The 14,457-nt window shown below is 38.7% G+C and overlaps 1 protein-coding gene across 1 annotated transcript in view; it reads left to right on the top strand.

The window, feature by feature from the left end:
* Window positions 1–5,217: 5,217 nt before the first annotated feature.
* The window catches only part of PPIL4 (peptidylprolyl isomerase like 4), a 78,544-nt gene continuing 69,304 nt past the window's right edge, over window positions 5,218–14,457 (top strand). The window contains exon 1 of the mRNA XM_037819232.1: window positions 5,218–5,339. Coding sequence (XP_037675160.1) covers window positions 5,270–5,339 — 70 coding nt within the window. The 5' untranslated portion in view covers window positions 5,218–5,269. The remainder of the gene's footprint in view (window positions 5,340–14,457) is intronic.

Raw genomic sequence — 14,457 nt, 5'->3', positions numbered from 1 at the left:
TTAGATGGACATGTGACATCATCAGTGTGCCAACTTAAGACATCCCCTGGAAGTTTTCCCTTAGATTCAACTAATAAAAAGACAAATCTCTTGTGCTTAGATAGAACTCTGGAAGGCAAAGGAGACTGGAGAAGGACTCCACAAGTGCCAAACAGAAGAGCAGGAAGGAGCTTTTCTTCCCCAACCAGCCAGTTCGGACACCTCTCCCTCTCGGTCCCATGCACCTTGGGAGTCACCCAGAGGCAGCACAGCTCGGGTCTCTCCTGCTGTAGATGCAGGTTATAGAGCCACTCACAGCAGTGAGCTAGAGCCCCCCGCCTATCCCAGAGGCAGAAAAGTCTCACAGAAAAAAAAGGGGGGGGGTAGGGGAAACAGAGCTAAGGCAAGACAGGACAGATCACAGAACTGAAAAGTGTAAGGAAAAGGGGGCACTGAGTGAGGGAGAGAATTTAAACAAATCATAGGAGCTGGGAAGCCAATTCTGCACCAAGAAAACTGAACAGATCAAGATTTTTTGAAGGAGTAGGGGAAAGGAAGCTTTCTTCTGGTGGTGAAACAATTGCACAAAAAGTACAATCTTAAAAATTGTACTGCATATACAGGACAAGAAACAGATGAAGAACTGAGAACATCTGAAGAGCTAATCATGGGCTACTCTAAAGATCCAGAATAAGTGGATCAAGTGTCAAAGAAACTTAATAAAAAGCCAACCCAACAATAAAATTCTAGGGAAGAGGGATAAACTGGTATTGAGAGTTAACACACCAAAATAATCAGATGCCCAGACATCAGTAAAAAATTACAAGCCATACTAAGAAACAGGAAGATATGGCTCAGTCAAAGGAACAAATTAAAACTTCACAGGATTCACAGATTTTGGAAACACTCATCAAAGAAGTTCAAACAAATCTCCTAAATTGATTCAAGGAGATGAAGGAAAATATGGCTATAGAGCTAAGAAGTATTAAGAAGACATTGTGTGTACATAAAGAAGAATTTGAAAGTATAAAAAGAAACATAAATTATGGGGATGAAAGGCACAATAGTAGAGATTAAAAATACACTAGGGGCGTACAACAGCAACTTTGAACAGGCAGAGGATAAAATCATTGAATGAGAAGACAGGACAATAGAAATCAAAGTCAGAACAGATAGAGAAAAAGAGTAGAAAAAAATTGAACAGTGTCTCAGGGATTTGAGTGCCAGCACAAGTGCATAAACATATGCATCACGGGTGTCCTAGAAGGAAGAGAGATGGGAAAAGGGGCAGAAAGAATATTTGAGGAAATAATGGCCTCAAATTTCCCAACTCTTATGAAAGACATAAATGTTCATGTCCAAGAAGCAAAACTTACTCTACTCCAAACAAAAGAATCCCAATAGACCCTCTCAGATACACATACTAATCAGAATGTCAAATGCCACAGATAGAGAGAATACTGAAAGCAGGAAGAGAAAAACAGTTTGTCATATATGAGGGATCCTCAGTAAGAATAAGTGATGATTTTCTCGTCAGAAACCATGGAGGCAAGAAGGCAGTGGTATGACATATTTAAGGTACTGAAAAAGAAAAACCGCCAGCCAAAAACTCTTTATCCAGCAAAACTATCTTTCAAAAAGAGGGAGTTTAAAATATTCACAGATAGAAATTGAGAGAATTAAAGTATTTAATGACAAAGAATTGTCCACTAAAAATGGTCAATATGATTTTTTAATGTATATTTTTTTATCACAAATAAAAATAAAATAATAGAATAATCCCAATAAAAAAGCAGGCTTAACACCAAATGGGAATTCTGGTCATGGGCTGGATCTGTTTCCAATTTCTGGGAGAGTGAGTCACTGCATTTTGATTAGAACACAATCTACTCCAATAATTTTCTGGGTTAATCTTCCCATATTTTTGAACTTCCTGAAGATCTGCAGGAATGACAAGAGAACACTAAAAAAAAGTATTCCTTTTACATCTCCAAAGTCATTCACAAGCTTAGCTATTATCAAACTGATAACTCGTTTTTCTTCTAAGATATTTAAAAACTGGTTTTATCTTATCCTTCTTGTCTGTATATTTAGAAATGAGTTTCGTTAGCCCCATAGCAGCCTGCACTTATTGTGTTAAATGCATCATGTACCACTTAAACTTCACAACCTAATGACAGTATAATTTATGATCCCATTTTTTATGTAAAGAGTTTTATAGACGTTAAGTGTTTTGCCCTTAGGTACCTCACAGTAAGTGACAGAGCTGTGAATTTTAACCCTGGCATTCTGAACCAACACACTATACTGGATCATTATAAAAGTAAAATTTCTTTTTTTTTGTACATTTATAGAGATGAATATAAAACGTTCCATTAGTTGACTTTCTAAAAAATATGAGCAGGGTTGGGAGAAGCAGAGAAAAAGGAGATTGTGGGAGATCGTTGCCTGCTTCTCTAGCAACAGCAACACCACTGGAGCCAGACAGGGCCCCAGGGCCAAAATGCAGCACTGGCTTCATGCTCCACCAGACAACTGGTTCCAGCAACCTGGTAAAGCAATGCTGAATGACCCTGAAGGTATGCAGAGATGTTCTGTACCCAAGGATGTTAAAAAGCATACTGTAAATTAGTGTTTAATTGGTGCCTTGATAAAAATCCTGAAAATAAAAGACTGAAATAAAATGGCATAGGAGATATCAGATTTCAAAGAAACAGGTCATTTGTAACAAATACTGCAGCAGGATTAAATGGTGGAGGCACAAATCATTCTCAGAGCCTCTTTGGTAATGATTTCATATTCAGTAACCCAGGTAAGTATATGGTGGTATTTTTGTGTAATGGACCTTTATTCATTCATCTTCTTTGAACTTTTAATACTTTTTTAGAGATGGAAGAAGCCTCCAGATGGAAGCAGAAGCAGAGGGCAAGAGTCTTCTGCCTTCAGTGACTTCTAGCATTCAGGAATAGATTTTCTTCTTTTGAGCCAGGATTCATTTCATTTGACTCCATGGAACACAGGAGACTTGTTTTATCATCCTCAATCTCATTTGGTGCCAAAATGATGGGCAAATTCAAATCTATACAAATATCTACATAAAAGTTCAATGATAGAAAAGTCACAACAAAGAAAGGACAGTTAAAGTCCTTGACAAGGACAGGCAGTTGAAGAAACAGCTGAAGATTGCTTCCAGAGAGCACAGAATGTCCTGCCTTCCGGCCAGCCAAAATGTTTTCTCAACCCCTGAGAAACAGAAATCTAACTATAAATGCGACGACAACAGAGAGCAGGATGGATCTTAGCTCACCAACCTGAGACTCCTCTGGGTTGGAGAGGAAACAGCAGGAAAGGGAGAAGTTGCATAAAGGAAACCACACTGAACTTGTCAAACACATTAATACTTTAGCACAATATGTTAACATAGGGGCATACATTTGTGTGCTTTTGTTGTATAGACTGTTACGTGGCAAACAGCTCATTTAATACAATATCAGGATTACACTTTTGACAATTTTAGTTGGTCTACAGACATTTGAACGTGGTTGTTCAGACCAGGTATATATCAAAATAAGAATTAGTAATGACGGTTGGTGATATAATTTTCTTAGGAAAGAAAAAACTCACTTCCTTGTAAGTTTGTTGGGAATGTGACACTGTAAAAGCTAACCGATATTTTAAGGTATCTTTGGTTAAATACCAGTCAATACTATGTAACAGAGTAACAGGTTTTGAAAATCAGAAATAAATGAAACTTCTACTATTTTGCTACAGAAAGTTTAAAGCTTTTTGTATGAGTAGGATTGGGTATGGGTGGAAAATTACCATCTCAGGGGACCCTTGATATTTAAAGCAAATTGTGGAAAATGTAACCATAAAGGCATCGAGTATGTTAAGTGGGTGAAATTTAAATTTTAGGGCTGCCCTGAGTTACTTAACTGCTGCAGGTTATTTTGAAATGTTATTAATACCTAAAAAAAAAGAGCAATTCTCCTTCATAAATAAAAATGAAAAGTGTAAATAATAAAACTCACTTTAACACATAACAACAAACAATATATTTGGTGGGTTAGGAAGGAAGGGAGAAAGAGGAAATTGAAGATAAAATATTAATAGTGGCACAAAGCCAGACAAGTGGTCTATGACATCATTTGTCAGCTTTTCCCCAAATACCTCTCCCATTTGGTTGCCACTGTGGCTGAAACTACACCACTACATTTTTAGGCACTTCTCTCTTAAAATGCAGGTCTTTCTAAGGGATGAATAAAATCACTAACGTAGTGTCCCTTCGTTTTTCAGGTGATTTTCCTGATATCAGACTTCATCAACACCAAGCAACAGACTTTTATTAATGGCCCACTCTGTCAAACAGTGGTGATACAATGAGATAGAAGGCAGAGTTGACTTCTTATTTTAGTCTCTGGTATTTCAATCTATTTTTCATGCACTACTGTCAGAAAAAAAAAAAAGAAAAAAAAAAAAACACAACTTTGACTACCCCTGATAATGAGTATACTATATAAATTTATTCATTTTTGAATTATAAGCAAGAATTACTATACTACACATTTTATACATTATGAAATACAAAAAGTTGCACAAAAAAGAAATGTAGAAAAGGATAAGATAAAAATAAACATACACAGTGGTTCTAATATATTATTTCCTGGACACCAGTGGCACCCCACTGTAGAGACCACTGCAATAAAACAACACTTATTAAATTGACTACATATAGCAGTAACTATATATGGTAGTATATACACATAAAACATTTAAAGAATATTGATAAAAGCAGAAATCTGGGGCTGAAACCTGTTGTTTCTGAGCTTGTCTTGCTGAGTGCCGAGTGCTGCTATAAGCAGTATAGCTCCTGTCCGGACAGGATTAGCCAGGAAAGAGCTCCCAGTCAACCATCTTCCTGGGTACCAAACTGTGCGCATAGAGCATGAAGTCCTTCACTCCGGACGCCGAGGAATAGTCCCAGGATGGAAAGGGAAGAGATCGCGCCGTGCTCGCCCTTCCGCTACGGAAGGCCGCTCCAGGCCCACCCACTTAAAATTTTTTTTTTCTCCGCCCAGTTTTGAGGTGCATGGGGACCTAGAGCGTTCACAGACAGCCTTTCCAGCGCCACTACCCCGCGCAAGCCGCCAAACGCCTCCAGGAAGGCCGGAAGGGGCGGTGTCGCCGGCGGATGACGCAACCAGACGTCGCGCTTTGGTGACGTGCAGCAAGTACCGCGCCGGGCTGCGCTGTCAGCCCCGGCTGTTGAGGAGGAGGAGGAGCGGGCGCCATGGCGGTTCTGCTGGAGACCACCTTGGGCGACATCGTCATCGACTTGTACACCGAGGAGCGGCCGCGCGGTGAGCCCGGGCCCACCCGCCTCTGCCGGCCCCATCTCCTCTCTCCGCGCCCCCATCTCCGCGCCCCCGGGGCTTACTGGGTCGGGCTGCTCGTCGTCTGGTGCCAACGGCCGGGCTGTTCAATGAACGGGCCTGGATTACAAAGTTTTTGTGAGGAGAAGTTGCCTGGGCCTTAGCTGCAGCCGATCGCCGGTATCTTGTTTGGCCAAGCGGGTGGCGGGTGCGTGTGGTCCTTATATGCCTTTGGGGGTGTGTGCATATGTGAGAATGCACCAAATGCGGGTTGTATATACAATATCCATAGATTTTGTGGTTTCACTCTGTATACTCGTGACAGAAACACAACAGATACTACTTAGTGTGTAAATTTTTGTCTCTGGATTTGATTAGTCCAAGTATTTCATATGAGAGAAATCAAACAATATTTGTCCTTTTCTGTCTGGCTTATTTCACTCAACATGATGTCTTCAAGGTTCATCCATGTTGTAGCATATACTAGGATTTCTTTTAATGGCTGAATAATATCCGATTGTTTGGCTGTTGCACATTTTGTTTATCTATCTGTTTGTTGATGGACTCTTGGGTTGCTTCAGTGTTTTGTTTATTATGAATATTGCTGCGATGAACATTGATGTACGAATACGTGGGTCCCTCCTTTCTCAGTTCTCTTGGGTGTGTGCCTAGGAATGGAATTGCCAGTCATATGGCAATTCTATATTTCAAATTCTAAGGAACCACCAAACCGTTTTCTATAGCAGCTTTGCCTTTTGCCTTCCCTCTAACAACATAGGCGGCTTTCTATTTCGCTGCATCCTTGCCAACACTGTATTTTCAGATTTTTTAGTAATAGGCATCATAGTGGGTGTGAAGTGGTGTCTCATTGTAGTTTTAATTTGCATTTCTCTAATGGCTAATAATGTTAAGCATCTTTCATATGCTTATTGACCATTTGAATATTGTCTTTGAAGAAATGCCTAGTCAAGTCTTTTCCCTATTTTTTCAAGAGTTTGTCTTTTTGTTGTTGAGTTGTAGTAGTGCTTTATGTATTCTGGATATTAAACCCGTATCAGATATATGGTTTCTAAATATTTTCTCCCATTCTGTAGGTTGTCATTTCGCTCTTTTGATAACGTCCTTGAAGCAAAAGAGTTTTTAATTTTGATGAAGTCCGTTTTCTGTATTTTTTCTTTGGTTGCTTGAGCTTTTAGTGTAAAATCTAAAAATCTGTTGCCTACTACAAGGTCCTAAGAATATTTCCCAATGTTTTCTTGTAGGAGTTTTATAGTATTAATTCTTATATTTAGGTCGTTTATCTATTTTGAATTAATTTTTGCATATGGTGAGAGGTAGGGGTCCACATTTATTATTTTGTATATGGATTTCCAGTTGTCCCAGCACCATTTATTAAAGAGACTGTATCCCCCACTGAATGGGCTTAGAACCCTTGTCAGAAATCAACTGGCTATAGATGTGTGGCTTTATCTCTATTCCATTGGCCTGTATATCTATCCTTATTCCATACCATGCTGCTTTCATTACTATAGTTTTGTAGTAAGTTTTGAAGTTAGGAAGTGTGATTCCTTCAACTTTGTACTTTGTTTTGGCTATTTGGGGCCCCTTGATGTTCCATATGAGTTTAAGGATCGTTTTTTCCGTATCTGCAAAAGCAGCTGCTGCAATTTCGATAGGGATTATACTGTATTTGTAGACTGCTTTAGGCAGTAATCTCGTTTTAACAATAAGTTTTCCAATCCATGAACATTTAAGTCTTTAATTTCTTTCAGCAGTGTTTTGTAGTTTTCAGTGTACAAGTCTTTCACCTCCTTGGTTAAACTTATTCCTGGGTATTTTATTCTTTGCGTTGCTGTTGTAAATGGAATTGTTTTCTTGATTTTCTTTTCATATTGTTCATTACTGGTGTATAGAAACTACGGTAATTTACTCATGTTTATCTTGTATCTTGCAACAATGCTGATTTTGTTTATTAGTTGTAATAGCTTTCTTGTGGATTCTTTGGGATATTCTCTATATAGGAACATGGTATCTGTGAATAGGGATCATTTGACTTCTTCCTTTGTAATTTGGATGCCTTTTATTTATTTCTTTTGCATGATTGTTCTGGCTAGAACTTACAGTACAATGTTGAATAATGGTTGTTACAGGGGAAAGCTTTCAGTCTTTCACTGTTGAATATGATATTTGCTGTGGGTTTTTTATTTGTTTGCTTTTTTTTTCCTAACTCTTTCTGCACAAAACTGTATTAAGGGATGAGCAAATAACCTCACAAGATGGTCTTAGACATAAAAACAAAACCAAACATACAACAACTTATCCAGCAAAAGTGTTCTATTGTCAAACAGAATGAAGAAGTAAACTTACACACCTTGTTTCCCTCAAGGGGACTTTGCAAATACTTTTTATTCTCTGCCCAAATTACTCTAGGATGTATCGGGGCTTCATGCTCACCTGTACAAACCAACCAGATCTCAATCCCTATTCCAGGTTCCATGGAATTATGGTGTTTGAGTAAATTGACCATGCAAGTAAAATTATATAGTGTGCTATAGAAAATTTAGATTTTGCACCAAATAAATATCTCTTCCTTTGGTCCCCCACAGAAGCCAAAGTTTTTGAAATATACTCTTTATAGTCTGTTCTACCCCAGTCTCAACCAAGTCCATTTTGTTTGTGTCTCCTATTGAAGTCTGATCTCATTTTCAGCCTCTTTAACAGTTGCTGCGTAGGGCAATGGCGACATTCAGAGCTTCCAAACTCTGGCTCCAAGTCCCAGGCGCCACACAGACCCCCAAAGTTTCAGTGACCAACCAGATCACACACAAACAGCTCAGCATCTCAGAATTTAGAAATAACTGTTACAACTTATGAATAGATGTGAATTCTGTAAGAGCTTACAATCTAGGAACCTTTACAGTAAGCCCTCACCTGGTAACCTATGCTCCCAAATTGAGTTCTCAGAATTTGTACATTATTATTAGTCCATATTAGTGAGGCTTTATAATGTTAATCTTTTCATTTCTGGCTTATTTCACTCAACCTACTATCCTCAAGGTCCATTCAACTTGTTGCATGCCTCACAACTTCATTCCTTCTTGCCGCCACTCAATATTCCATTGTATACACTGCCGTTCACCATTCTGTTCATCAGTCAATGTACCCATAGACCACCTCCATCCATTGCAGATTGTGAGTACTGCTGCCAAGAATACCAGTGTGCAAATGTCCACTCGTGTCCCTGCTCTCGGTTCCTCCAAGTATGTGACCAGTAACAGGGTTGCAGGACCATATGGCAGTGCCATACTTAGCTTCCTGTGGAGCCACCACTGCTGTCTAGATGTGCTGCACCCTTCTACTTCTCCACCAACGGTGTTTAGGTACATCCTCTCTTCACATTTTCTCCAGCACTTGTATCCCTCTGTTTATTTTTCAGATGGTTTTATTCACACACCATACAGTCCATCCTAAGTAAACAATCAGTGGCTCCCTGTATAAATTATACAGTTATGCATCCGCCAATGCTATCTATATAAGAACATTTCCATTTCTTCCACAAAGAAAGAGGAAGAGCTGAAAAAAGTAAAAAGGAAAAAGAAAAAGAAGGAAAAAAATGACAACTAAAAAGCAACAAAAGAAAAAATAAAATTAAAATAAAATACAATAAAAAAGTCAGACACCACCACCCATGCCAGGAATTCCATGCCCCTCCCTTATTTCTCCTCTTATAGACATTTAGCTTTGGTATATTACCTTTGTTACAATTAATGGAAGCATATTACAATATTACTGTTAACTATAGACTCTAGTTTGCATTGATTGTATTTTTTCCCCAGTACCACCCCATTTTTAACACCTTGCAAAGTTGACATTCCTTTGTTATCCCTCATGTAAAAACATATTTGTACAATGTAATCACAATCACTGGCCACTCTAGGTTTCACTAAGTTACATAGTCCCAGTCTTTATCTTCTGTCTTTCCTTCTGGTGTCCTACATGCCCCTAACCTTCCTCTTTTAACTGTACTCACAGTCATCTTTGTTCAGTGTACTTACATTATTGTGCTACCATCACCCAGTATTGTGCTCCAAACCTCTCTCTCCTGTCTTTTCCTATCTGCCTGCAGTGCTCCCTTTAGTATTTCCTGTAGAGCAGGTATCTTGTTCACAAACTCTCTCAGTGTCTGTCTGGGAATATTTTAAATTCTCCCTCATTTTTGAAGGACAGTTTTGCCATACATTGAATTCTTGGTTGGCAGTTTTTGTCCTTCACTATCTTAAATATATCCTACCACTGCCTTCTCTCTTACATGGTTTCTATTGAGAAATCTGCATATAGTCTTATCAAGCTTCCCCTTGTATGTATGTGCTGGATCGCTTTTCTCTTGCTACTTTCAGAATTCATTCTTTGTCTTTGACATTTGATAATCTGATTATTAAGTGTCTTGGCGTAGGTCTATTGACATCTATTCTTTTTGGGGTATGCTGTATGTTCTAGTTTGCTAATGCTTCCGGAATGCAAAACACCAGAAATGGATTGGCTTTTATAAAAGGGGGTTTATTTGGTGGCAAAATTACAGTCTCAAGGCCATAGTGTCCATCAACAAAGGGTACCTTCGCTGGAGAAAGGCCATTAGCATCCAGAAAACCTCTGTTAGCTGGGAAGGCACATGGCTGGCATCTGCTCGCTCCCAAGTTGTGTTTCAAAATGGCGTTCTCCAAAATGTCTGTATCAGCTTCCAAAAGCCGCCTTCATAATGTTGGTCTCAGCTCCAGCCCCCTATGAGCTCCTTCTGTCTGAGCTTATATAGTGCTCCAGTAAACTAAACAAGGCCCATGCTGAATGGGTGGGGCCATGCCTCCATGGAAATTATCCTATCAGAGATATCAATCACCTACAGTTGGGTGGGTCACATCTCCATGGACACTGAACCCATAGGTTCCAACCCAATCCATACTAATACATCTGCCCCCACAAGAATGCATTAAAGAATAAGGCTTTTTCTGAGGGATATAAATATACAAACCGGCACACTGTGCTTCTTGGATCTGTAATTTTATGTTGTTTGTAAGAGATGGGGAAATTTTCGGTGATTATTTCCTCCATTATTGTTTTGCCCCTTTGCCCTTCCCTTCTCCTTCTGGGACACCCATGATGTGTATATTCATGAGCTGCATGTTGTCATTCAGTTCCCTGAGCTGCTGATATTTTTCAGTTCTTTTCCCTATCTGTTCTTTTGTGTGTAGGATTTCAGATGTCCTGTCCTCTAGTTCCTGAATCCTTTCTTCTGCCTCTTCAAATCTGCTGTTGTATGTCTCCATTGTGTTTTTCATCTCTTCTGTTGTGCCTTTCATTCCCATAAGTTTTGCCATTTGTTTTTTCAAACTTATGAATTCTTCTTTATATCCTTCATCTCTTTTGCCACATTTTCCCTAAGCTCACTGATTTGATTTAGATTTGTTTGAACATCTTTCATTAGTTGTTTCAGCTCCTCTTTGTTCCTTTGACTGGGCCATATCTTTGTTTTTCCTAGTGTGACTCATAATTTTTTGTTGTCTAGGCATCTGGTTTCCTTGATTACCCCAGTCAGATTTTCCCAGACCAGGCGTGCCCAGGTCTCAGGAGGAAGGTGTAATCAGTGTCAAGTTTCCCTGAGGATGATACCCAACAGGTTGTCAGACTTTCCTGTGAGGCCTCTAGACTCAGTGGTTTTCCTATCCTACCCTGCAGGTGGTGCTTGTCAGCCCACAGCTCCCCACTGGAGTAAAGAGGTGTAGGGCCTTTAATTCTCAATGCACCCTGTCCCAGCCAGGTGCTAAAGATGTCAGAAGCCAAGCTTAAGTTTTTTTCTGGTTCCTCCACCTCCCTCCCCCTGCACACATAGTGGGGAGCTGTCAATTTGTGGCTTTTGCAAGCTCTCTTAAGATTCCTTTGCCAATTTTCCCTGAAGTGGGTTGCAATAATAGCTGCCCTCAAAGCTGCTCCCCACCTCCCCACAGTGATCTGAAGTTGCTGATGAAAAGCATTGATCAGAGATCAGACAACATACCCCTGGATTTTGGACTACTAGGTCTTTATAGCTCAACCTGTTAGTAGCAAGCTGCATCAGGAGACTGGGCTGCTACTTGACACCCGGTTTGGGGATAGAAGATGGCTGATGGTCATGCTGCAAAGAGGGTGAAATTCACCTGTATTTATCACATATTACCAGCGTTTTCCTCTAGCTTTTCCCTGGATGCTGCATAGGGTTCCACTAGAGTCCAGAATTTCAAACTAGTTGATTCAGACAGGTCCTGCTAGTTAATAGTTGAATTCCTGAGCTTCTTCCTATTCTGCTATCTTCCCAGAATCCTCCCCATTTCTTTTTATCGCTGAATAATATTCCTTTGTATGGATGTACAGCAATTTGTTTATCCATTCATGTATTTAAGGATCTCTTGGTTGCTTCTAGTTTTTGGTGATAATGAATAAAGTTTCTGTAAACATTTGTATGCAGGTATTTGTGTTAACGTAAGTTCTGAGTTCATTTGAGGAAACACCTAGTGACTGGATTACTAGATCATTTGGTGTGACTGTATTTAGCTTTGTAAGAAATTGCCAGACTGTGTTTTTTCTGTGTTTTTTTTAATAATTCAATTTTATTGAGATATATTCACATACCATACAGTCATACAAAGTTCCTACAGTCATACAAAGTCATACAATTGTTCACAGTACCACCATATAGTTGTGTGTCCATGACCAAAATTAATTTTTGAACATTTTCATTATCACACACATAAAAGTAATAAGAATAAAAATTAAAGTGAAAAAGAACACTTAAAGTAAAAAAGATCACTGGGTGCAGACTGTATTTTAAAGTGATTGTACTGTATTTGCATTCCAGATTCTCATTCAGCAAAGAATGAAAGTTCCTATTGCTCCACATCCTTATCAGTTGGTGTGGTCGGTTTTTTAACATTTTTTCAGTAAATGTGTATTTGTATCTCATTGTTTTAATTTTCTACTCTCTAATGACATATGATGTTGAGCGTCATTTCATAGACTTCTTTGCCAGCTATGTGTCTTCTTTGCTGAGCTGTCTTTTCAGACTTTTTACCCATTTTTAATTGGGTTGTTTGTTTCATTATTGTTGAGTATTAAGAGTACTTTGTATATTTTGGCTATGTCATTTAACACATAGGTGTTTAGCCAGTATTTTCTCTGAGTCTGTGGTTTATCTTTTCATTCTCTTACATTGGTCTTTGTTAGAGCAGAAGTTTTTAATTTTAGTGAAGCCTAACTTCAGTTTTTTCTTTCATGAATCATATTTTTGATGTTGTGTCTAAAAACTCATTGCCAAACAAAAGATCATCTAGATTTTCTCCTGTTATCTTCTAGAAGTTTTATATTTTTGCATTTTTTTATTTAGGTCTGTGATCCATTTTTAGTTAATGCTTGTGAAAGTTTTAAGATCTGCATCTGGATTAATATTTTTTCTCAGTACGTGTCCAGTTGTTCCAGCACCATTTGTTGCAAAGACTGGCTGCTTTGCTGAAGATTAGTCGACTATATTTGTATGGGTCTGTTTCTGGGCTCTAATCTGTTCCATTGATCTAATTACTTATTCTTTGGCTGGTGACACCATTGTCTTGATTATTACTGTAGCTTTATAGTAAGTCTTGTAGTTGGGTACTGTCAATCCTCTGACTTTGTTCATTTTGGCTATTCTGGGTCTTTTATTGATAAGCACCGGAGTCTTGAATGGTTTTAAAAGCAGGTTGGAGGCATAGCATACATTTTTCTTTCAGGACGATAACATGCAGCAGTGTCTAAAATGTATCAAAATAGGGAGGAACTGGGGAAATGAAGATTAGTTACAATCAGGGTCCTGTCCCCATGGAATGCAGAGTCTATCAAAAGAGAATAAAGCAAGCTACACTATTGCACAATAATTGCCTCCTGCTGTTCTACACTTTTTCTCACGTTCAGCTATCTCTTCCAGGTACTACATGTTCTCCTTTGTGTCCATGCCTTTCTTATACTGTTGCCTCTACCTCACATTTCTCTCCATTCTTGCCCATCTGATAAACTCCTTCCTACTTACTGTTCAAATCTCAGATCAAGTGTGACCTCTTCTGTGAATCCTATGGTTCCTAAGCAGAGTTAGATCTTGTTTCTTCTATCTTTGTCTCAAGTCTTATATCACATGCTGCATATTTAATTATTATATTTACTTGTTGTCCTGGAATTATATGCAAGTCTTTTTTCCTCTCAAGAATGTAAACACCAAAAGAGCAGAGACTATGCCTTAATCATCACTGTAGCCTGATCAACCAGTATAATGCCTGCCACTCTGCAGGCACACACCAAAGGTTCATTATATTGACTAATGTGTATAAATTTGTTGTATTAGTTAGGACTTTTTCTGCAAATGATAGAAACCCAACTCAAACTGGTTTAAACAAAGAAAATTGTCTCATGTTATTAGGCAGTTCTGGGGTAAACTTAGCTTTAAGGATGACCAGATCCAGGGTTTCAAAGGATGTTACAGGAATTAATTTTTTTTTCCATCTCATGGGTTTATTTTCCTTTGGGTTCATTTGACACTGTCCATGCGGAGCAGGACCTGGCCATGTGAGGAGGCTTCTTTCCCCAGAGTTATGTGGAGCTAAACGCAAAGGAGGGTTACCCCTCTACTTAACACAGATTAAGAATAGGAAAACAGTGATTCTGCAAAGAGAGCCTAGAACACAAAAATGTATGTCCGCCCCATGTGTATGTATTTGTGAGCATATGATTGGATATCTTACCTATATGTGTGCTGCTTATCAATCTACAGTAGACATAGCCAGACTTACTTTCTACTTTTTCTTTTTTTCTTTCTTTCTGTTTTTTTTTACTTTTTTTAATGGAAAATTCCAAACATGTACAGAAGTAGAGAGAACCATGTAAATGAACCCTCATACACCCATAATCAGTTTCATTTAACAGTTGTCAACCACATAGCCAATCTTGTTTCATTTCCCCTGGATTTTTAATAGTAAATCCCATATATCACATCATTTAATCTGTAGTTACTTCAGTATGTATCTCTAAAAGTTAAGGACTTTTTTTCCGAATACAT

Source organism: Choloepus didactylus, chromosome 2, assembly GCF_015220235.1.
Source record: "Choloepus didactylus isolate mChoDid1 chromosome 2, mChoDid1.pri, whole genome shotgun sequence".
NCBI classification, from domain to species: Eukaryota; Metazoa; Chordata; class Mammalia; order Pilosa; family Megalonychidae; genus Choloepus; species Choloepus didactylus.
Note: the sequence above shows the minus strand (reverse complement) of the source record. Positions and strands in the feature narration are given on the sequence as shown.